General features: G+C 37.4%; 1 protein-coding gene across 8 annotated transcripts in view; it reads left to right on the forward strand.

The window, feature by feature from the left end:
- Positions 1–19,089, forward strand: part of COL12A1 (collagen type XII alpha 1 chain) — a 135,524-nt gene extending 116,435 nt beyond the window's left edge. For 7 of the 8 annotated variants that reach the window (XM_039346632.1, XM_039346637.1, XM_039346630.1 and 4 more), the window contains 9 exons: positions 902–955; positions 1,632–1,685; positions 3,135–3,197; positions 12,059–12,094; positions 12,196–12,262; positions 13,527–13,715; positions 13,972–14,040; positions 14,876–15,046; positions 17,998–19,089. In XM_039346632.1, coding sequence (XP_039202566.1) covers positions 902–955; positions 1,632–1,685; positions 3,135–3,197; positions 12,059–12,094; positions 12,196–12,262; positions 13,527–13,715; positions 13,972–14,040; positions 14,876–15,046; positions 17,998–18,179 — 885 coding nt within the window. In that variant the 3' untranslated portion in view covers positions 18,180–19,089. Of the gene's footprint in view, positions 1–901; positions 956–1,631; positions 1,686–3,134; positions 3,198–12,058; positions 12,095–12,195; positions 12,263–13,526; positions 13,716–13,971; positions 14,041–14,875; positions 15,047–15,473; positions 17,274–17,997 lie in introns of those variants that run through there. The other variant, XM_039346633.1, reaches the window with a different exon arrangement.
- Positions 19,090–25,097: the final 6,008 nt, after the last annotated feature.

The raw sequence follows: 25,097 nt of genomic DNA on the forward strand, positions 1-25,097 counted from the left end.
CTGGATTGGGAAATATCAACTTCTAGAAAATGCTAATCTGCCTCTGGAACAGCATAGTTCTGAAGGAGAATAAGAGAGTCTAGATTTCCAAACCATGTTCCATTCTCAAAATGGCTGAATTTCTCTCATCCGTAACCATTAGTAGGTCTTCTTACTAAGGATAATGATTGCTTAATGATTACAGGTAGTCCTTGACTTGAAACCATTCATTTAGCGACCATTTGAAGTCAGAGTGGCACTAAAGAAGTGATTTACAACCAGCCCTTGCACTTAACAATTGTCATAGCATCCCCACGGCCATAGTGCTTGGCAACTGGCACGTATTTATGACGGTCGCAATGTCCCAGGGTCACGTTATCACCCTTTGCGACCTTTCCAACTGGCTTCTGACAAATGAAGTCAGCGGGGAGGAAAGCCGGATGTGCTTAACAACTGCGCAATTCACTTATTTGGAGTGATTTGCTTAATGACTATGGCAATAATAAAGATCACCAAATTGGCACAACTCTTCACTTAACCGCCACTTTGCTTAGCAGCAGGAATTCTGATCCCAATTGTGATCGTAAGCCGAGGACTACCTGTAGCTATTACTTAAGAGTGAATAAGATTTATAACATGCTGATAAATAAAATATGTTTACCTTTAAAAGAATTAACAAGACATACAACTATAAACAACTAGAATGTAGACAAATATAATTCTGTACAGCATGCTGAAATTATAAATCAAAGGTCTACTTGTTTTGGTCCAATTCTTTTCCTGGGGTCAAAATCAGTATCGCTGTATCCAAAGAGCCTACAATACAAGGAACTATAATATTAAAATAAAATGCCGTTATATGTTAAAATTGTATTGCGTTGTTCCAAAATCCTGTCTAACTAATGTTTTCTTTCTCACCTAGGGATCGCCAGGCCTAAGTGGCCCTCCTGGCACAATGGGGCCACCAGGTGACAGAGTGAGTAGTTCTGATTTATCCCGGAGAGTGGAAACTTTACAAAGGCTTTGAACCACATTAGAACATTTATAATTCTATGTGTCTCCATTTTGTCAGCTTCCCTGAACCTTGAAAGGGTGGAGCAGATGGGCTTTAAATATACAGTCTTTTAAGTTACTTTTTCTTTAGATCAGATTTCTTTGGTTTGATTGGGGTCAGTGGACAATTATAGTCAAACACATACAGAGGGCACAAGTTTAAAGAAAGTTGATAACTGATGGAATAATGAAGAAATGATAGGCTTTGTATAGTTGTGATACAAATCAGTGAGGAATTGCATTATGCAACTGAACATACAGAAGCAAAGGCTTTGGATAAGAGGAAAATAAACAATAAGCCTTACAAGAGATCTTTGTTTTTCATCTACAGTAGAGAAATAGATAATTTATTACAGTAGTAAAATTTTCTCGCTAAATACTAAGTTTTCTAAGACCTGTGGTATGTAGTATATACTATAGTTATTGCAGCTATAGTTATTGATCCTTAATAACACGGGATATTTAGACATTGTGGTTTTGAATGCTTTTGATAGTTTTTACATGGCGGTTGGCCCAAAAATGTTTCTGCATAATTATATTGTCCCTACAAGCAAAACAAAAAAAACGCTAATCCATAATATTCATTGTTCTCCAAACAGGGCTTTACTGGAAAAGATGGCCCATCAGGACCAAGAGGTCCTCCAGGACCAGCGGTTAGTGTTGGCTTTGTTGTGGGAATGATAATGTAATAGTGGAACTATGATGGATGGTGCTGGTGGGAGTTGTGTCTGTTTTGTGTCAGACAGTGCTGTCATCCTTTTCAGGAACACATGGTACCAAAGCAAATTAAATTACAGCTGGCATATTAATTCAGTGAGTGTGGATGCTTAATATAGCAAAAATGACTCCAGTCATCGGTTACAGCAGTGTTTCTCAAGCTTAGCAGTTTAAAGATGTGTGGACTTTGACTTCCAGAATTCTTCAGCCAGCATGCTGGCTGAGGAATTCTGGGAACTGAAGTCTACATATCTTAAAGTCGCCAAACGTGAGAAACGCTGAAGTTTTGCAGTATGAAGGTATATTAAAGAAAAGCCTAAGAAAAGGGGACTCCGTGCAGTGATATCAACTGCTGAACGTATTGGGGCTCTGAAGACGTGCTCTCTACATTGCAGCATTAGTTGTAGGTCCAATTTAGTTGATCCAATTCCGTTGACTGCATAATACATCTACATCAGCGTTTCTCAACGTTTGTGTGACGGCGACCCCCGTCACACGGACGCGGCGCGCATGCGCGTGGCCGCCCCCATGCGTGGCGCGCATGCACAGCAGCGCCCCCTGAGGGGGGAAAATGGCGGATCGCATTGTTTGCCGACCCCCGTAAAATGGTCGTTCGACCCCAAATGGGGTCGCAACCCATAGGTTGAGAACCACTGATCTACATCTTGCTACAACATTATTTAATAAAGTGTACAATCTTATTTTCCTTTTGCAGTGGGTCACCTTCCTATAAACATCAAATTTTTAATGATGATTTTAAGCTGATATTTAAACAAAACAACAAAACATATCACCTTGCAAACAATATAAGTTGTAAATATAAGAAAATCAAGTAAAAATGATGTAAATTTAATTGCCTTATTCAGATCACCCTACATGAATCAGGCATTTCCCCCCCCCATTATTTTAGGACAGTGATTAGACAGAAATTTGGTCCACTCAGTTTATTCCTAGTATTAGCTAAATTTAGAACAGAACAGAACAGAATAGAATAGTGCTGGAAGAGACCTTGGAGGTCTTCTAGTCCAGGCCCCCGTTCAAGCAGGAGAACCTATACCACCTCAGACAAGTGACTGTCTAGCCTCTTCTTAAAAACCTCCAGTGATGGAGCGCCCACGATTTCTGAAGGCAAGCTGTTCTACTGGTTAATTGTCCTCACTGTCAGGAAGTTTCTTCTTAATTCTTCTTCTTCTTAATTGCTTCTCTCTTTGATCAGTTTCCAACTGGTGCTTTGGGGAATAACATGATCCCCTCTTCTTCGTGGCAGCCCCTCATTTCTGAGTATATGTTTCATTTCAGATATATACATTGAACAAACACAAATAAAATTGCTCAAGACTATTATTTCCCTTTTCTGTATATCTTTTCAATCTTCTTCTTTATAGGGTGCCCCAGGCGTGCCTGGAGTTGCTGGTCCAGCTGGGAAACCAGGTGATCGTGGTTCACCGGTAAGAGAATCTGTCACTGGCATATATTGTATCTTTTGTGAAAAGCCCTTCTACTTTACATTTCCAGTAGGAAATGGTACACCACACAATGGCTATCATTGATGGCAAGTCACTTTTTATCGTACATGCTTTTTGCAGCATGAAAGTCAGGTCTGGAAATTGTGGTTGTATGGTTTTTTCCACTTTGAAAAAAACGACTCCAATTGAACATGCCAAGATATATATTTCTCCACTACATAAATATCCCAGAGGTAAATTACTTAGTGGAATTATCTATTTGCTATTTTTAAAATTCAGTCAAGTGTGATATACTGCCTGTGGTGGTTTTTTTTAATGTAGCATTTTGAGAACATTTAAGCTTAAAAATACTTGAATGAAGCTTCCCAACTTTCTGTTGATAGCGTCAATTTTGAAACTGTCTTAGGGATTAAGTAGGATCAAAATTTGGCCTTAATAGCAATTGATGGAAGCTCCTTTGACAGATGTATCCTAAAATGTGATGGGCAAACATTTGACATCAGATGACTATGGAGATTCTCAGTCATCCAGGTCATGGTTGTCCCAAAGGTACTTTTTCGAAAGGCAACTGGACTTCCTTTGTTTTTCCTTAAAGATGTTTCGCTTCAGTTCAGAACTGAAGAAGCTTCTTAGATGAGAAACGAAATGTCTTCAAGGAAAAACAAAGGAAGTCTAGTTGCCTTTTGAAAAAGCACCTTTGGGATATTTGGCATCAGACGGCTCTGTAGTTGCATCTGCTGGCCCAGCAATCATGGAAATACAACAACATCCATTTCTTTAACTTTGTTGCTATCAGTATTCTTGAAGAAGCGTAGACTTCTGATAAAGAATTTGAGTTCTAAGACTGATTCTGCTAACCACATACTATAATATGGTGCTGGTTTTGTATTATTTGCCTCTTCGTTGAAAGGCTTTGCAATTCATGACTGTAAGAACTGATCATAAGAATATTCAGTCATATCTGCTGGCGCATTGGTTAGAATGCAGTATTCTAACCACTGCTAATCACTACAGCAAACTCTGCCCACAGCCTGGAGTTCAGTCTTGATGGGGCTCAAGATTGACTCATCCTTCCATTCTTCTGAGGTCGATAAAATGAGAACCCTGATTGTTGATGGCAATATGCTGGCATTGTAAACTGCCCAAAGTGCTATTGCTATATCTCTAGAGTAAATGAGTCAGACTAGCATATATCATTTGTTTGAGTTGGTCTGAATTGTAATCTGCTTCTGTCTCTAAGAGCAACCTAATCTGAAAAGTTAGTCTTCTCATGGAAGGAAAGCATGATCACTTCTGTTATTATTGTAAACTTCAAAGTGCTACAAAAACGCTAAGGAGCAGAGGCCAATTTAGTCTTGGCAGTATTAACTTGGGTATAATTCTACAGATCCTTTAAATTAAGAGTTTGTAACCTGAGAGTCCAAACTTATTTTGGTGATCCTTATAATCACATCTGGCTATGATTGTGAAAAATTAGCAGGGCAGCTTTCTGCTTTTATTAAGTGGGAAACATAGAACATATAGTGTAAAATAGATTGAACAGACCTTTAAAAAAAGGCAAAACTCTCAAACCCCAACTAAAAATAATAATAATAAAAGCCAAAAGACAAGGCAGATCTCCCCTTACCAGGAAGTTTTACTTAACTTGTACTTGACTGAATGTTATTTTTGTTCTATTTATAGATAAGATGAATATATATTACATGATTTGAGAGCATACAATAACAGCCCGTTCCCCATATGCTTGACATCACATTCACCGTTTCTCACATTTATAGATCTGTTCCCAGCTGGAACTCTGGCACATAGAGTTTGTGCAGATGTTTGGTTAGACTTAGGAGGTAGATAGGATTTCACCACCCTCATTTGTGCTATCAAAAAATGCCAGAGTGTCAACCTAAGACCATATGTGTGAGTAGTCAGCCAAATGTAGCCTGCAGAGATCTAAAGGTCATGTAGGCTTTTCTGTAGTTGTATGGCCCAGTTCCAAAGTAGCACTTTATTCAATCATACACCATTTCCTTTGATAATTTCAGACTTTCATTGTATCTTTGTAGAACCAGTCACACAAAGAACTAGAGTATATAGTTTAGTCCAGGTGTAGACTATGCTGACTCAGGAATTCTGGGCGTTGAAGTCCATGAGTCATAAAAGAGCCGAGGTTACCTACCCCTAGTTTAGTCCAAGGATGAGATGAGGATCACATGATCACATGTAGTAAATTTCAGCATGTTGTAAGACTATTAGATAATTATAGACACTCAAGCTAGTACAGGGAATATATCTTAAGTTAATTAGACACTAGCATAGCAGTTCAGTGCATCTTGGGAACATTATCTGATCTTTGAAAATTGGTGCCAAGCAAATAATCCAAAATGGTGCAGATTCTCAGGGATTAATGTTTACTGTACCACCAACTCTATAAAAACAACAAAATGCTAAAGTTACAAAAAAAATAGGCAAAGCTGTTTAATTTCTGATTAACTTGTCTTCAGTATGAAAATATGAAGGTGCAAGATGAAGTTTGAATTTGATAGAAACATGGACAAGGAATCCTTATTTATGTTGAATGAATTTAAATCTCCAATTGACTTGTATCCTAGGGTCAGGTTTAGAGTTGACAACAATGTGGCAATTGGCAGAAGTCACCTCGTATTTGTAAAAAAAAGTCTTGCCAGACAGTGTCCAAAGTTTCAACACTGAGCTCTTTATTCTTCAGCACTTTTATTAATAGCCTGGAGAAAGAGGTGGAGGCAACAGTTATCAAATTAACAGCTAATACAAACTTGTATGGGCTACCTAATAACCTAAAGAAAAAAAAATGAAGTTGAAAACAAAACCCTGTATAAATTACAGAACAGGACTGAGGAAAACACAATGAAATTTAACAAAGATAAATATGGGAAAAATAGGATGGGGGTTAGCAGTTATCTCTGTCCAGTCATGACTGACTCTAGGGGCAGTGCTCATCCCTGTTTCTTAGCCAAGGGAGTCAGTGTTGTCTGAAGATGCTTCCATGGTCATGTGACCAGCATGACTATACGCTGAAGTGCATGGAACGTTGTTACCTTCCCACCGAAGTGGTAGCTATTTATCTACTTGCATTTGCATGCTTTCAAACTACTAGGTGGGCAGGAGTTAAGGCAAAAAATGAGAGCTCACCCTGTGATGCAGCGCTTGGATCTTGAATTCGGGCTGTCAGCTTTCCAGCTGACAAGCTCAGCATTTTTAATTGCTGAGCCATCGCATTCCAGATAAAAAAGTTTAAATATTTTAGAATTCCAGATAAAGCCTTCAGAAGAATGATTCTTCCATTTAAATCAATCTATTTTAAACCTAGAATGTCTCTGTTTCTAATTTGTGTCTTCAATTTTTAATATATTTTTTAAAAATATATTGGTTATCTCGAATACTTGCAGAAATATGAAAGCTGGAACATAAATCTATATAAAAGTGAACTGTGGTAAATCTGTTTCAGATATCTAGATTTGAGGATGGTTCATAAATACACAACAGACTAAGAAAGGAATTAGAGAAATCCGTAAGTGGACCTCACTTTTGAGAGAAGGTGTTCTTTATCTTAATAGTATTGGGAAGGGCAATCTATAATAATAATAACAATAACAACAACAATAATAATAGAGTTGGAAGGAACCTTGGAGTTCTTCTAGACCAACCCCCTGCTCAGGCAGGAAACTCTATACCATTTCAGACAAATGGTTCTCCAAGTTTTTTCTTAAAAACATCTAGTGTTGGCGCAATCACAACTTCTGGAGGCAGTTTGTTCCACTGGTTAATTGTTCTAACTGTCAGGAAATCTCTCCTTAGTTCTAGGTTGCTTCTCTCCTTGATTAGTTTCCATCCATTGCTTCTTGTCCTGCCTTCAGGTGCTTTGGAGAATAGCTTGACTCCCTCTTCTTTGTGGCAGCCCCTGAGATATTGGAACACTGCTATCATGTCACCCCTAGTTTTCATTAAACTAAACATACCCAATTCCAGCAACTGTTCTTTATATGTTTTAGCCTCCAGTCCTCTGATCATCTTCGTTTGCTCTTCTCTTTACTCTTTCTAGAGTCTCAACATCTTTTTTACATCGTGGTGACCAAAACTGGATGCATTGTTCCAAGTGTGGTCTTACCAAGGCGTTATTAATACTTCACGTGATTTTGATTTTATCCCTCTGTTAATGCAGCCTGGCATTGTGTTGGCTTTTTTGGCAGCTGCAGCACACTGCTGGCTATTCCTGCCAGCTTGGTGTCATGCAAATTTGATGAGTTCCCCAACTATCCCCTCATCCAAATCATTGATGAAGATGTTGAAGAGTACTGGGCCTAAAACAGAGCCTTGGGGTACCCCACTGCATCCTTCCCTCCATGTAGATGCAGTTCCATTGAGGACTACACGTTGAGTGCAGTTGGTCAGCTGGTTACGAATCCATCTGGTGGTGATGCTGTCTAACCCACATTTATCTATCTTACCTAGTAGTGGGTTGTGATCTACTTTAACAAATGCCTTACTGAAGTCCAAGTAAATTATATCCACAGCATTCCTCTGGTCCACTAATAGTGTCACCTGGTCAAAGAATACAATAAGGTTTGTCTGGCATGATCTGTTTTTGACAAATCCATGTTGGCTTTTGGTTATGACTTTGTTTGCCTCTAGGTGTTTGTTGATTCCTTGCTTGATTATCTTTTCCAGAATCTTTCCAGGTATTGAGGTCAGGCTGATAGGTCTGTAGTTTCCTGGATCTATTTTTTTTCCCCTTTATAGGTCATCAGGACCAAAATTTCTTGAGTCAGTGAAGGAATTCAAATTACAACAACCCTGACCTATTTCTCTTTACTCTCTGCTTGAATATATCTGGTAAAATGGACCCACCCAATCTAGATAATTGATTTCATATCAAATTGTTCTTTTCTTTTTCCAACATAGAACTAGCACATGGCTCCCTGTTGGCTAAAATCAATAGTTCCCAAACTATAAAGTCCATAAGAGTATCATAAGTAACTATCAATCATATCCAATTTGAAATGGATAATATTTCTCAAGATCACCAGTTTTTTGAACATGTTGCCTTTCTCATTTATCATCTTATGAGGGTATGGCTTTCTTCCCATATCTCTCTCAGGATTTTAAAAATTAAACTTGTTCATTTAATTTGGGAGTCAGCTGCCATCTAAGTGAATTATATATCCAGGGTGTATACAGACACTGCATCGTCAAACCCTGGTAGCGCATATTTGTCCAAATAAATAAGATTTAGAACCATTGTTTAAGATTATTGTCATATGACCTGCATTCTACACACGCAAAAAAAATCAACAGGTCATGACTTTATTCTGTATAACAACTCTTTAAATTATTTGAACAATGGTTTAATTACCCACTCCGTGTGTGCTCTTTTGGGGTTATTTTATTTTTCTTTTGGAGAGATGGAGTCTGCTATTGCTTGGCTTCCTAAGGGTATACTTTGTCATAGGTCTGTGAGCACATGCTGTCTTCATTTTCAGTGCATGTTGCTGATGTTACTTCATTCTAAATAGTCTGGCAGTAACAAAGAATTATGAAACAGAGACAGATGTGCTCTCTGAATCTTACATCCACCACCAGACTTAAGAATATAAAAGGGCATTTTGAGTTGGCGTGCTTGATGCTGAAGTCCCTATATTTGAAATTATCTCTAGTGTAAATGTTTTACTTTTGTTCACGATCTCAGTGACATATTTTATAAATACTGACATTGTATTTAATTGCGTACAGTGATGTTCTGGTCCTGACTTCTGGAATATTTTTGTGTATCATTAAGCCTGCTTAAAAACACATTGAGAAGTTTTGAAAGAAACTGACTAGTACCAGATAGACTGGTGTCTTTTGCTGAGCTGATGAAAAAGCATTAAGTGACACATTTCAGGGAGACATTTGCAAAAATATTTAATATTCAGAGTAGGCCAGTGACATTGGTTAAAGAAGAGAGGCAGTAGATTTTGGAATGGGGGAGGTCTCTTCCATTTGCTAATAAAGGAATATAGCTTATTCAGTTATATTACATTCTGAAAGGATTGTATTAAGATTTATACATACAAACGTCCTACAGATGGATTATTTGTATGCTTGTTTGTGTGTATCTACAAAATACTATTGCTGAATGTCTGTAGTATAAAGTGCATATAGTAGAACAGTCAATCACTCTGACAACTTCACTCTAACCAACTCCTTCAGTGTTGCTTTTAATAAATGAAACAGCACCTGACTGAACTTAGTTTGGAAACTAAGCAGGACTGGACCTGGCTAATATCTGGCTGTGGGACAATTTGGAAATTCCAGGACTGTAGCTTAGACAGGCTGCAAAACAATCAAGGAAGAAGACAGAGGGAAGCCATGTGCATGTTATTGCCAAGGACTACACATATAAAGACAAGCTTGACTTGAAAGAGTTTTTATTTTTTAACAATTAGAGTTGGGGGAGGCTCTGAAATGAAGTCCCCTTATTCCAGGGAATAACAACAGTTGCTTGGACAATTCATTATGATATTTCATCAGGTAGTTGGATTGTTTCTTCCACATTTCATTTTAATTAAAAATGAGGGAAGCATTAGTTGAAAAGAGATCAATGCTCAATTGTGTAACTTTTGAAACTTATTTTATCCATTTATTGTACAGAAACTGAACATTAACTATATACAGACCTACCCTATTTTCTCATTGAATTGGCATTCATAGAGATTGGAATACACTGCAGAAAACAATACTGAAGGAATGTCTCAGAGGAAAAATAGAAATACTAATGTATTTGAATACACCTTCTTTCTCAAATCACTCTTATGGACATCTCTAAACAGATCTATTTCAGATGATAAAGTTGAAAGTTACACACTTAAAAGGCTGCTTGATCATTACATTAACATTAGTTATAGATAACTTGGTTTCCTTGTCAAGGCAGAATGGAATATATTTTATTAATAAAAATCTCTTTTGGAACCAGAGATAGAATATAGCTCAATGGTCCTATAACTGCTTTGATTGCAAAAGGTTCAGCATTTTGAGGAGGGGGGAAAAAAGGAGAGACCAGTGTCTGAAATCTAGGAAGACGTAGCCAATGCTTTTGAACTATTTTGATTCATGTTTCATGTGGTAGTTTCCCATATTCCTTAAACATATGAGACCAATTTCTGTATTCATGAGCCATTAGAATTTAAAGGCTATAAACATACATATGTATGGGCAGTGCTGCTATAAAGCATTTTATCTGTTAAAAGGGCAAACAGGAAGATCACAAAACAATGTTTGGAACAGTTCATGGATGCAGAGCAAGCAAGAATGATTTGCAGATCAAAGTGTTTGCTATATAGCTACCTTTCCTTCTCATGCCTTAATTCCTTTTCCTTACTATTTCTTACTTCTTTTTTTGTGTATTGCATCATGTTGCTTACCACAAAAGGAAATAGAGTGAAGGGTATGTATATAAAAAAGGAAATCAGAATTTAAATACATTACCAAGTAAAAGATCCCGTGCAGTTTCCAAATGAATGAAACAGCTGTTTTTGGTGCTTGAAAAGAAACACATAGATTTTGGCTGTTTGGGTCCATACATGGATGAAATGGGGCTATGTTTTCTATAGGGAATGAAGCCTGATTGCTCCACCAGAAAAGGTATAGAAGGGAACAGAGGGAAGCAGCCAAGCTGATGGGTGGTAGGGAAGAAAGACAGGAAGCTGCTGGAAAAAGAGGATGAGGCACAATCATGAATCTTCACAATCCTTGTCAGTCACTTAGCCTCACCCTGCAAACAGTATTGTTTATGCTGCGTATGAATAAAGCTCCAAGACGTTCATATGTTCTACAATGCTGCATAATGAGATTCAGTCCTGCTGAATCAATGAGCAAGAATATCCATTGGTTCAGCACTATACTATTTCAAACAGCTCTTTCCTATATAATTGTAAGAGGAAAAATGGTATTCTGATATTTAAAAATCAAGAAAACATTCAGTTGTGGCATCCCATTTTCAGCCTGGGGAAATGCAGATCAGTAGTCTAATCTGCTCAATATTTCACCACATCTTTTTTCTGCATATGTAGATGATACCCTGACTCTAAATTTTATGAGGCTGTTTACTTATGTCTCTCCCCTCCAATTCCTGACGGTTGCTGCTCATTTGATACAGAATAAATAAATAAATATATATATATATATATATATATATATATATATATATATATATATATATATATATATGTATAGTCTTTGGTTGTTCGGGTTTTCTCCCCACGTAAAATTGGAGTGTCTTGGCGACGTTTTCGACGAAGTCCCATTCGTCATCTTCCGACTTCGTCGAAACGTCGCCAAGACACCTCCAATTTTACGTGGGAGAAAACCCGAACAACCAAAGACCTACATACAAATACCCGCGAAAACCTCAGAAAACATATATATATATATGTGTGTGTGTGTGTGTGTGTGTGTGTGTATGTGTATGTGTGTGTATATATGAGCCGAGGTGGCGCAGCAGTTAGAGTGCAGTACTGCAGGCCACTTTAGCTGACTGTGTTCAGCAGGGCAGCAGTTCAAATCTCACCGGCTCAAGGTTGACTCAGCCTTTCATCCTTCCGGGGTAGGTAAAATGAGGACCCAGATTGTTGGGGGCAATGTAAATATATATATATACATTGCTTAGTGGTGTACACCGCTTAAGAGAGTGCTTGCGCTTAAAGCGGTATATAAGTCTCATATATATATATATATATATTTAATTCATTCTTTTGGGTTTTGCTACCTGTATCATTTATTTGTGCTTCACAAAGCTGTCCTGTGATAACATTTTGATGGACTATAATCTGTTACAGGGTCCAGTTGGATTGAAAGGTGAAAAAGGTGACCGAGTAAGTGCAGCTTTAGAATTAATTCACATACATTTTTTAACTTATTAAATGCAGTTTTTTTTACAGTGAGATATAATCCAACAATCATTTTATTTATTAAGGGAGACATTGCTTCCCAGAGTATGATGCGAGCTGTGGCAAGACAAGTCTGCGAACAAATGATCAACAGTAAGTGGTGCTTCTATCACATACCAACATATATACCAAGTTGTCAGGCACTAACACAGTGTAGATTTTAAGCATGTGGGATGTTTGCAGAGTAGCCATATGCTCTATAACAGCCTTCCTCTAAAGCAGGGGTCTTTAAACTTGGCCCTTTTATGACTTGTTTTCTTCAACTCCCAGAATTCCTCAGCCAGGCACACTGGCTGAGGAATTCTGGGAGTTGAAGTCCCAAGTCATAAAAGGGCCAAGTTTGAAGACCCCTGCTCTAAAAGGTTGTTTTCTTAATGAGAAATCAGAAGAGAGTTTCTTTTACAAGTGCATATTAGTTCACAATCCTTATCGGAGGTAGAAGCACACAGAACAAAATATTTTCAGTTGCTTATCAATGGCACCTTCGTTAGTTCAGGAGTCTGTGCCAGAAGTCAAGCTGAGAAGGATAGTATTGCTAGGAGTAATTCTTTTTTAACATTTAGATTTATGTTTGCAAATTAACATTTTGTTTTGTTTTGTGCCTTTGAATCAGTGTTGACTCCTGGCAATAGCCTGGATGTGTTTTTGTAGTTTTCTGGGCAAAGTTTTTCAAAAGTGATTTCTTCTTAGGGCTGAGAGAAGGGGCTGACCCAACGCCACCCAGCTGGACTAGAACTGGAGAATCTGTTAGTTAAAAAACCACAATCAACTAATGTTTTTATCTCTTAATATCTCACTGTCTATTTCTTATGGAATTCTAGGATTTTGTGGAATACCATTGAAAAACCCTGTGCTAACTTAACGAAAATTTACATGTGCTATTTTCAATGTCCTGCTTAGTAATGCATTTCCTCTTCCCACCCCCATTCTTCAAGTAACCATCCTAACTGTTTATTATTCACTGGTCATAATCCAGGAGGCAGATCTGTATCACTTTAGACAGTTACACATATTTGGCTATTCATTAGCCTAGATTTAATTTATATATTTTTACTGGTGGGTAGGAACTGTAGAGGAGTAGTAAAAAATTTTATCAGAGAAATCAGTACATAATCAAGTATCTTAAGTGACTGTACAGCACAATTTATTCCTGATTGAGTTGGGGAAGGGAAAGGATATAAGAATATGCATAAGTCTTCCATTCGCTGAATAGTTCTTTCTTTTTAAAATGGTAAACTGTACTGGTTTCAACTCTGGCACCAGCTGCTGGGTGCAGAGTTTTTTTAATCACTCTAAAAGATGTTTCCTTATTCACTCTCTTAATTAATCTATTTCTTCCTTTTTTGTCCCCCAAAAGGCCAAATGACCCGATTTAACCAGATGCTAAATCAAATTCCAAACGATTACCATTCAAGTCGCAGCCAGCCTGGACCTCCAGGGCCACCAGGTCCCCCTGGATCTCCTGGGACCCCAGGAGAGCCTGGAAGTGGAGGCAGGCCAGGATTTCCGGGCTCACCTGGCATGCAAGGATCCCCTGGCGAGCGAGGTGGGTTGTCCTTAGAGTCATGGGGATATTCCCCTGAAGGCGGGAGGGTTCTAAACTTTCCGGGTTTAGAACAGTGGTGGGACTATCAGCAAAACAAAGAACACACGTGAACCTCAAATATCAGATCATGAAAACTGCTCAAAGAGCTGCTCAAAATGGCATTGATTAAACTGCTGACATTAGATGTTTCCTGAGCAATTAAAGCCATCACTTCTGTGATGCAGCTTGAATATATTTTCTTTTTGGTGTGGTTTAGGTCCGCCTGGAGAGAAAGGTGAAAGAGGAATTGGAATACAAGGATCACGAGGTTTGCCAGGGCCACCAGGTAGGTTATAATAGTGATATATACTATTAAAAATAATGATATATATTATTAAATTTTTGAAACTTTTATTCATTCATCATGTTGCTCATCCTCGTAAAGCCACATATCAGTTGAAAATATTGAGAAATTCCATAGTAGCAATTGGCTTTTGTTTGTGATACTTCTCTCTCCCTCTTCCTGTCCCCCTCTCCCTCCCTCTCCCTCCCTCCCTCCCTCCCTCTCTTTTTCTTTTCTCTCTCCATATACAAAGTTACAGGGCTCTCTCATAGATCCTGATGTTGTCATGGTGGCTAGTTTTGCTATCATTATAGTTTGGTAACTTATTTAGATCTTGGCAGGGTTAGTCGGATTCTGTCTCATTGCTTCTGTCTTCAGTTTACTATTGAATGTTCATGACAAACTCCATAATAAGCTCATAACAATTTCTACCTTCATTTTATGAAAACTTCCATTTCTTTTAACCATGAACATAAATGGTTCCAAGGAAAACATTATCTCATCTATTCTAAAGCTATGGAGTAGCAAAATTAAAGTAATCTTATGCTTTATTTGAAACGTAACATAGAAGTTGCTTCCCTGTGTAATCCACCAGACTCAGTCAGGCCAAAACAATTTTCTATGTCTAAAGATCTTAAAATCAGGGAAACAACTAATGATGAGTTACGTTTTGGTTTCCCGTGGTTGTTTCATTAACACCATATGTTGAAACTGAACAGAAACATTCCTTAACTATATGCTTGAGTGTAATCTAGTTCTTAATTTTGCCAGCCATTTTACTAAACTGCCTCGTATTGAATTTATTGATACAATACCTTCCTTTTCATTCTACAATTAGGTCCACAAGGAGAATCCAGAACTGGCTCACCAGGTTCTACAGGTTCCCGAGGTCCACCTGGGCCACCTGGCCGACCTGGTAATGGTGGTATCAGAGGCCCTCCTGGGCCTCCAGGATACTGTGATTCATCCCTGTGTGCTAGCATTGCTTACAATGGTCAAGGATACCCAGGTAGGTTATTGAGAACTTAAATGTCATTGAATACTTTAATAAAAGCTTGTTCAGCCTGAATAATTTTATGCTGTGAAAAGTTGCAATAAAAGTAGAATTAATTAGACATTAAAACTGAACTATAACTCAACTGCTGAACAGTGTAAGCTTTCCAACTCCATCAGATTTAAACATATTTGTTGTGATTCTCATCACTGGTTTCTTTCATGTTTATAAAATTTCTCCAGTTTTTGAAGTAGCTTTGTCCCAGTTTGAAGTGCCAATTTTACTTTAAGGAAAAAAAGTAGTTTATATATTTCAATCTAATTTATTTCTTATATTTAAAGTGAAAGGATAAGGCACATTGTTCTTAGGACATAATTGACCATTTTTCCTTCTTCTTCCTGTTTTCCTTCTCCATCAAACTACTCCTGTACTTCTGAACAAGGTTGACCATTCGTCTAAAGTATAAAGGACAGAGTTTGCCATTTCCACGTTCATCTTTCTGATTCGTGATGGGATTATCTATACAAAATTAGTACCTGAAATCTAATTTTCCATCTCAAATGTCATTTTGTGATACAGTGCAGACAACTAGGCAAGGGTTAGGGCATGGGAAGTCATTATTTGCACTGTATCAAATTCAATGGAATCTACTATATTGGTCTGTTATGCAAATTTCTTCTGAGAAGAGTCAATTTGAAGCACTGAATGGTCAAAGGAACTTAAATGCTGGATATTTGTGACCACAGGATACCAAATCACTAAACTGGGATCATAACCAGTGACCATGCCATATATTTAAGGCCTCTTCAAGAAAAGATTCCAGGCCCTTAATATTGATCACTAATTTGTTGTGTGCACTGTAGCACCTTATACATGATATTGCTGTTTGTTATGTTGTTTGCATGTATACGTGAATATATATAGATATATATATATATATATGTACACACACATTCATAGTATTGATGGGTAGATCAAATTCAATAGAATAAGCCATAATGCAAAATTTGCACAATATCAACAATTGAATGAGAAATAAATGGAAAGTAATACTGAAGTGCTACCCTTTCAGAAAATAATCTGGCATATATATATAGATATAGATATACATACAATTTAACTCTCATGGATGTAATGAATGAAAAACAGTTTTGCACAGCTGTTCAACCCTGAAAACTAAATCTTTGACCTATTTCAGGATCCGGCTAACAAATTTTCTATGCCGTCAGTGCTGCTTAGAGTTTGAATTTTCATGAAAATCCTGTTTCTGAGATGTTTGTGCACGTGCTTACTTGGACGTGAATCTGTATGGTTATTTCGTTATAGATAATGGTTACATAAATAGTGTTGGCCTCATAAGAGGGGAGATGCTCTTTTTAAAAGAATGTACTTACTAACAAGCATTTGTGATTGCAGTAAAGGGCAATGGCATTTGATAAAGCAAGGGATGTAAACTCAATCTCCCTCTACTTACTGTCCAATTATATCAAAACCAAGTTACTAGAATGGCAACGGAGGCTTATAAACATATTAATGAACATAACACCATAATATATTTACCTTGGCGAAACAGAAAATGACTGTAAATAATGAACTAATTCTGGCTTGTAAATGATCTGTATGGAATCATGTCCACTAAACCTAGTTAACATTACATCATGCTTTTGCATTCAAACCTCCTGCTGCTTTTTAATTTGTGCCAGCATAATTTCTTCGAAACTCTAGAAGTCTTTCTCTCTTTTCTTTGTTATTCTTATCTCCATCTTACCTTATTCAGGACTTGAGGCTTTTTTGTATATGTAATCTTCTTACAAGTGCTGAAAATACAATTAATTTTAATTCCGATTTTCCTGAAATCTTTGGTGTTCCTCTAGCACTAGCTCTGGTTCAATTGGATATGAGGCACATTTGTCAGAAAATAGTAGTTACTGTTGGCGACAACTTGGTGTAAATTTCTGCCACACCCTAGGGAACTGTTTTGAATAAAACAATGTTGCATACATGAAGGTTTCCCATTTGAACAAAGCATTTGTTTTAATAATTGGCTTTCACTTAAGTGGAACTCTTAAAGATTACTTAAGTATACATTAAGCCTACTAAAATTAATTGTGTCCCAGTGAAATAAATGGAGTAAATTACAACTAATTGTGACTAATTGAGATTAATAAATCTCAACTGTTTTCACTGGAAATTACTCAAGGCTTGACTTTAGAGTTTGTAATTTTAATACCTTAAAAAAAAACCTAACCTCAAAATTATTTTGAGCATTGCAGTCCTTAAATTGTGCCAGTATTCTTTCTGTTTCAGAATTTTTTCTTCTCCCAAATTGAAATTATTTTTGAAAGATTATTATGTCTACATTGCACAAAATCAATGTTAGAGACTAAACTGCAAGTAGGACTTGCTAATTTGCTTGCCATTAAGTCTCTTTGCTCCCTAAGAGACTTAATTTTTGCACAGAACTTCTGTTTCCAATATTTTAGATGTGGACGTTATTATTTTTGTTTAAATTTTGTTTATGTTAATTTGCCATTAAAAAAAAGTTTTGAAAGGGAGCAGAAAAAAATTCTTCAACAGATAAAACATGGTGCTTTCCCCCCCCACACACCATCTGTTTTTGTTGGACACACATGTAAAGCTCCAGCCTTCATGTCAAAGGCAAGGGCAATCAATGCCTCAGTCACAACTCCCCTTGTTGAGATCCATATGCGTAGCAGAATTTCTACATAAATTATTGATTTTAGGATCATTGGTTAGGGTGATTTTTTTTTTTAAATGAAATCGCTTCTGAATAAAAGCCCTAAGGATTGACTAAAAGAAAAAAGACAAACCATCCCAGATTTACTAAAACAAAACATCAACAACCTAATAGCCTGCTTTTAAACTTAAGAAAAAGAAATCCCCTCTTGATTCAAAGACATATGATAATAACTTTAATGTTCCATTGGACAACTATTTTCAACCAGAGTCCTATGTACCTGACAGTGGACCATATCAGCCTGACAGTGAGGCCTACATAGCACCAGTGGAACCTGAAAGAAGAGATGAGCACTATGAGGACTATGGATCTGATATGCACTCACCTGGGTTCCCTGAACATATGCGCTGGAAACGTTCCTTATCAAGAAAAGCAAAAACAAAACCATAAATGTCTTATTTTCTCACTCCTCTCTCCCCACCCCCTTTCCCTTTGGGTATTTGTTTTTGTTGTTGCCATTCTCTCATATGTAGATATGCTATTCCTCCTACCGTGTTTCCAAGCAGAAGTACAACTTAAATCTTCTGAGAAATATCTGGCGTATGTGGGAATAGCAATAGATGTTGCTACACGTTTCATTCTCTCTCTCTCTCTCTCTTGGAATGCCTGTAATATACCTGTGCTTCAGGTGGCTGCGTTAAACCTTAACAAGTGCATCAAAGTGACCGCAAGGCTAAGTTCTTTTAATATATATAAAAATATAACAACCACAGAAATCCCAACTTCTTCACAGCTACTACAAGTAATGTGGATGTCTCAGCAATGGAAGAGCTTGCCTTATCATTTTCTTCCTCATCAAATTGTTTGCTCAGTAATTTAGTCACTGTTACCAATCTGCAACATCTAATAAAAGAAGAAATTTCCCTTTCCACATAAGCAGTTTCTTCTACTTTTTGCATATATCTTTCAGGGCACATGCTGCTTTTATGCATCCCTTTTAACAACCACAAACCTTTAAATAATATACCTGGCATCCTTGTATCAACTGGATACAATTTTAAAAGAAGTAACGGCTTAATTTTCCTTGTTTTAGAGACTTTAACATTTATGCCAAATTGCAGTCAATCCTGCAGAGATGGAATTGCATGTTTGTGTTGTATATTTAGTTATGATTCCCCTTCTCTCCAGAATATAATGTTTCATAGTTATCAGAAAAAAAAGCAGTTGGAAATTGTTTGCAAGACTATGGATATAGAATTGCTGCTTTTATATTTTAACTGCAAATTGTGAATTTCACTGCCTTATATTATTTATTTCTGAAACAAAAGAGGCATTTTTCAATAAAACTACTGAAAATCTATATAGTGTCTGAGTATTATTGCTGGAAAACTTCCAGATTTCAGAGGCTTTATTGCCATGGAAAATTAATCACCTGAAACATTGAACTCTATATCTGTCTGCATGTGTGAGTTTACACATCTACACACACACACACATAGCATATTGTAGTTTAAAATGCTCAGTGAGGAGCACTTTATTTTCAGCAACATTTTCTCTGCTCTGAAGGTATAGCTTATGACCTGGTTGTATAGAAGCCTCCATAGCAAAATGAACAGCAATTCCCAAACTTAGAACTCCATGTACATTTTGGAAATGATCTGTAATTTCAGCGGCTCAATATCTGGTAGAGTTGCCAGGTTTTTTTCAAACTGTGCCCTTTAAAAAAAAAGGGAGGAGGAGAGGAAACTAGCAATAAAAGTGGAAATACAGTATAAAAGCGGCTCAGAGATAGAAAGATTTAAGTTTGCAATAGTGGTGAATATCTGTAGCTCGGGTATAAGATGAGAGTGAAGGTTCGTTCTCGAAGTTTGTGGGTTGGTTTCTGGATGTTTCGTTACCAGGTTAGGTAACAACTTCAGTGGTGTTTAGGGGATGCTTAAAACGCCGTTGAAGATGTTAGCCTGGTAACAAAATGTTTGGAAACCAACCCGCAAGCTCGGAGAACGAACCTTCACCTTTAAAGATTTAAGTTTTTTTCTCTGGATCAGGGGTAGGCAACCTTGGCTCTTTTATTTCTTGTGGACTTCAATTCCCAAGCTGGCTCAGGAATTCTGGGAGTTGAAGTCCATGAGTCATAAAAGAGCCAAGGTTGCCTACCCCTGGTCTAGACCGTGTGCTGTCTTTTATTGAGTAGTTCAGACATGTCAAACACAAGGCCTGGGGGCCGGATGTGGCCTGCGAAGCCATCCTGGAAACAGTGAGGGAACGGCCGTCACTGCCTTGGCCCTGGCCCAGGCCAGCCGGGAGCCAATGTATAATTTTGTGGTGGCCATCTTGGCACTTGCCCTGGTGGACCATGCCTTGGCACTTGCCCCGATCCCACCCCCTTCTGCCAGAGGCCCTCAGACCTGTCCCACTCCTGCCCAGGCCCCCACAGGCACCCTTGACGCGAATGATGTAGAATTGGCCACACCCACCCAGTAGGCCACACCCATTCCAGCCATGCCCACCCAGTAGGCCACACCCACTCTGGCCACCACCCCCAAGTGCAACCGCAATGCTGATGCGGACCTCAGTGAAATTGAGTTTGACACTGGAGTAGTTAAACCATTGGCCCGTGTGGCTCAGTATTACCAATGTTGTCTGGCAACTGGCTTGCCAAAGGTTCAGATTTATTATTTTACTAGACTTATATAGTGGTCTAGCCATTGACCATCCTGTGTAAACACTGTTATTACATGATTGGTACCTACATAGTCAATTTGCACCAAAGGCCTGGGAAACATGCCAAGATTTTTCTCCTACCAAAACGGATTGAACATTTTCCCATCCAAAGCCCTTTCTGACCTCACTCACATATATTCCATTGTGTTGTGAAGTTGTTGTACTTGTTCTCCCTCTTACTTGCATATCTGCAATAGTTGCTGCTGTTACTTTGGAGCCAAATTGGCAATCAACATCCCATCCCTTTACCCAAAATAGGAAGCAGAAAGATTTAACATTTCTTACACTAGAAACAAAGTTGACCATTTATTTTCTTTTATTTGTTGATCAAATTTTAAAACATACTAAGTTGTGTTGAAGCTGGTGAAGAATTCTCAGGCCTAGGCAAGCTTTCAACCTGTGTACACCACAATTGAGGCATCTGTCTAACTCCTGTTACCATGACCCTCCTGCATTTACCTATATATATATTTAGTTGTCTCAGATTCTGCTAAAGTGACAGCTTTGACTGACAATTAACAAACCACAAGATGTACTCCGCTAGCCACTTCAGTCAGAATGAAAGATGAGATAGTAGCGAATCTTTGATTTTGTTTTACCCCAAGAAATACTATGTACAAATAACTTTTAACTCTGAACACTCCACAGAATCAAATCTGTTTAACACAAATAAAGTTTATACTTGAATTCATTCCTTCAGTTTGCTTACTGTGATGGCATTATTTGAAGAAAAGAAGATGTTGAGAAGTTCTGAATGTACAACATCGTATTTTTTATGCCAGCAGTGATCATTGGAAAAATGATATGTGGAAAAGAATAAAAAAAACCCTGAAATGAACACTAGTGGAAGTAGAATAGCAAAAGAAAGTAAATTTCATATTTACTTCGTAGAAAATAGTAGAAGACAGATTTATTTTCCAACAAAATGACTGGGCAGAAGATCAATCAGGGAGAAGTTGATTAGAACAAAGATAAAAATGTTTCAGAGGGCCACAGAATTGTATGGAGCAATAGTAGTAAATATGAAAAAATGTTTAACGAAATAACAAAATGAACAAAACTAAATAAAAATATAGAATTAATTGCTACACAAACGGTGAAAATGTATAATGGGTATAAAGAGGAAAGACTGCAAACAATGTAGTCAAAGTAAATAATAAATAAATGATAAATTTTCCATGCTATACTACATTATCTATAGTACAAGAGACTAGTAAAGATCTAAAATGCTCTAGATGCACTAATGCACACATACACACAATCACATAGCATTTCTGATGAAGTGTCTATGCGACAAGAGCGTTCAGACAGAATGAAGCTTCTTTTGCAGTTATTTGCTTTAGGCAGCAAATATAGCCCCATTTTTTACTGAAAATAATTCCAGGAACTTCCAATTCAGGAAAACAACAATTCAACACTTTTACACTAGATACTGGAGAGGCTGAAAGTGCTTCTGAATTTTTTCTCCCAAAAGGCCTAGTGATTAGTTTATCAATGTACTACAAAACATTCAATTTACTTCATGCCAAAAGTTACAACATTTTAAGCCAAATTGTACCTGATTGAAGGCAACACAACTTTTTTTTCTCTCCAAATATTATAAATACAGTTCTGGAGTTAATGTAAGATTGTCTAATACCAAAGTTTAATTTACACTGTGAGACCCATTGAGGATATGCCATCTACTTGCAAATTTGCTGTATAAGAGTTAGTAGAGAACTACATTTCCCCAAATATTTCAGTTCAGCATTCTTCTTTTGTCCTTTAAAATGTGAAAAAGCAAATAAAATTTTGGTGCAAACCCATACAATGATGCAAAGGTTATCCTTGTCAACATTAGGATGAAAGCAGAATTGTTTTTATTGGGGTTTATGAACATTGAGCTAGAAAAAAATACAGGAAATTAATACAATATATGATAATTGCAGCAAGATTGTTGGATGCACAACTGTGGAAGAATAATGAAATATCCACTGAGAAGTTTGGATTATAAAATTAATGGAGCTTGCAGAAATGCCAAAGCTGACCTTTCAAGCAATAAAGATATTTGAAAGACTGGAAGCCTTATATGGGCCTTTTCTTCAAAGAAGAAAAGACTGAATTGGGTTTGGGGGTTTATAAAGGGTTAAAAAGGAAGGGGAAGTAAGAGAGGGAAGAAAAAGGAAGGAAACTTGTAAGATGGCAACTACTCCATAGAAGGGCAGAAGTCCCTTCCTTCCTTCCTTCCTTCCTTCCTTCCTTCCTTCCTTCCTTCCTTCCTTCCTTCCTTCCTTCCTTCCTTCCTTCCTCCCTCCCTCCCTCCCTCCCTCCCTCCCTCCCTCCCTCCCTCCCTCTCTTTTTTCTTATGTTCCCTTTAATTTTTTTTTACTGTATTTGAAACTTCTAATGTGATGGGAAGGAGTGCCAATAAAATGTAAAGACTGGGGTAGAATGGCACTTCAGAAAACCTTGGAGGATGGGTGGGGGACATCCCTAAAATGATCTGTACCTTTCCTGGGATTGCATGGCTGCCCTCTGCAACTGCAATGAAATCCTGGCAAGAAATAATTATGGAGGTAGCACCTACTGACTCACTGACATTAAGGCTGACTTCTGATGACTTGGGAACTTTTATATAATTTTCTTCTTAATAGTAAAGAAATGTCTTGTCACTGGCTTTGTCCTTTTAATGGAGGTTACACCGGCCATGTGTAATATAACAATAGCACTTAGACTTACATATTGCTTCACAGTGCTTTACATCCCTCCATAAGTGTTTTACAGAATCAGCGTATTGCCCCCCAACAATCTGGGCCCTCATTTTACTGACCTCGGAAGGATGGAAGGCTGAATCAACCTAGATCAAGATGGAACTCCAGGCTGTGGGCAGAATTAGCCTGCAATACTGCATTCTAACCACAGCTTATTTTATTTTGATGAAAGCAAATATATTTTGCTTTCATCAAAATAAAGAGCCAAAAATAACTATGGTGGAGTATTTTTTCTGCTAAATTTCAAAGGAATTAAAATTATATTGCCAAATGCAATCATTTTTCAGTAGCAGTGATAAAAAAATTGTATGTCCAAGAAACAATTATGAAGGAATAGAACTAAATTACTTTTCATTATACAGAAGATTTTGCTAAAATTGTTGGATTAAGGATACCTTCCTGCTCCAGATGCTACTGAACTTCAGGTCTTCCCAAAGGATGCATATTAGATGATGATAGGCACAGTCAAGATCACTCCCCTGTCCAAAATGAAAAGGAAAGTTGATGTATTTCAGATACTTTTTTAAAAGTCTATTTTCTCTTCAAACTTTTTGTGAGCTACTACTGATTTTTTGTGAGCTACTACTGATTTTTGGTGATTCCAGTTGGAATGGTCTCTGGATATCACCAAAAATGGGAAAGACCACAACCCTGGAATCTCATAGTGCCTACTGTACACCAAGAAACCATTCTGGAGCATGTGTGAAAATGATTGCCAGGTATATAGCCTACTTTACAAGAAACATTCTGTAAACCGGCTGAGTGGTTTCAACAAGTTGAGATGAAAGAGCAGAGAATGACTCGAGCTGCACATAAATGTAAGGAAAAGGAACAACAGAAGAAAGAGGTTAAAGAAGTTTTACAAGAATTTGTTTCTGAGCCTGTGGGAGGAGCAAGACCTAAGAGATCTCGGTGCAATCCTCAATGGCAGATCTTCAAGCAGTCTTCTCTAGGCTATTGGATGATGGAGATGGTAAAGCTCCTGACATGGAATGTTAATGGCCTCAATTCCCCTCAAAAGAGAAAGAAAATATTTCACTATCTGAAGCAACATAATAATGATATTATTTGTTTGCAGGAAATGCATATTATTTCTAAGGATCAAAAATATTTAGTTAATGCTCGATTGGGATCTCATTTTGTATCTTGTGCTCCTGGGAAAAAAGGGGGTGTAGTTATCTATGTTAAGCAAAATTTATCAGTTTGTTTAGTAGATTCTGATCCTCAAGGGAGATATGTAATGATTGAAGTGGGATTGTATGGCAAGAAAATACTTATAGTAGGTTTGTATGCACCAAATCAACAACAGGAACAATTTTATAGGTTGTTACATCAAAAATTGACTTTATTGGATTATAGATCTGTTATATTAATGGGAGATTGGAATGGAGTTTTAGATGCATATAGAGATAAAAAAGGATTTGCTACTTCTTTTAAACAGGCCAAATTACCTAAGGCCTTTTTCGATTTGAAAGAGGACTGGGAGTTATGAGATTATTGGCGAGAACATAATATGGAAGAGAGAGACTTCACCTTTTTCTCAGATAGACATCAATCTTTTTCAAGAATTGACTTTTTTTTTATTACAACGGATTTATATTTTAGGGTAAAGAATGCAAAGATATTTCCAAGGACATTGACAGATCACAGCCCAGTGTGGATGGAACTGGCTACTGAAAAAGAGGAGCGGAGATCCTGGAGGTTATGAAAACTTATTTAGACAAGAAATGAATGTTCAGAAACTTAAAGAGCATTTAAAGGAATATTTTGTTTTAAATATGCATAAGGGAACTTCAATGGCAATGGTATGGGATGCAAGTAAAGCTTATATGCGTGGGGTTTTGATACAAATGAATAAGGCTTATAGACAGAAACAGGTGCAAAAACATAAGGA

This window comes from Crotalus tigris, unplaced genomic scaffold, assembly GCF_016545835.1.
Source record: "Crotalus tigris isolate CLP2741 ecotype Arizona unplaced genomic scaffold, ASM1654583v1 scf7180000018016.4438896, whole genome shotgun sequence".
Taxonomy (NCBI): domain Eukaryota; kingdom Metazoa; phylum Chordata; class Lepidosauria; order Squamata; family Viperidae; genus Crotalus; species Crotalus tigris.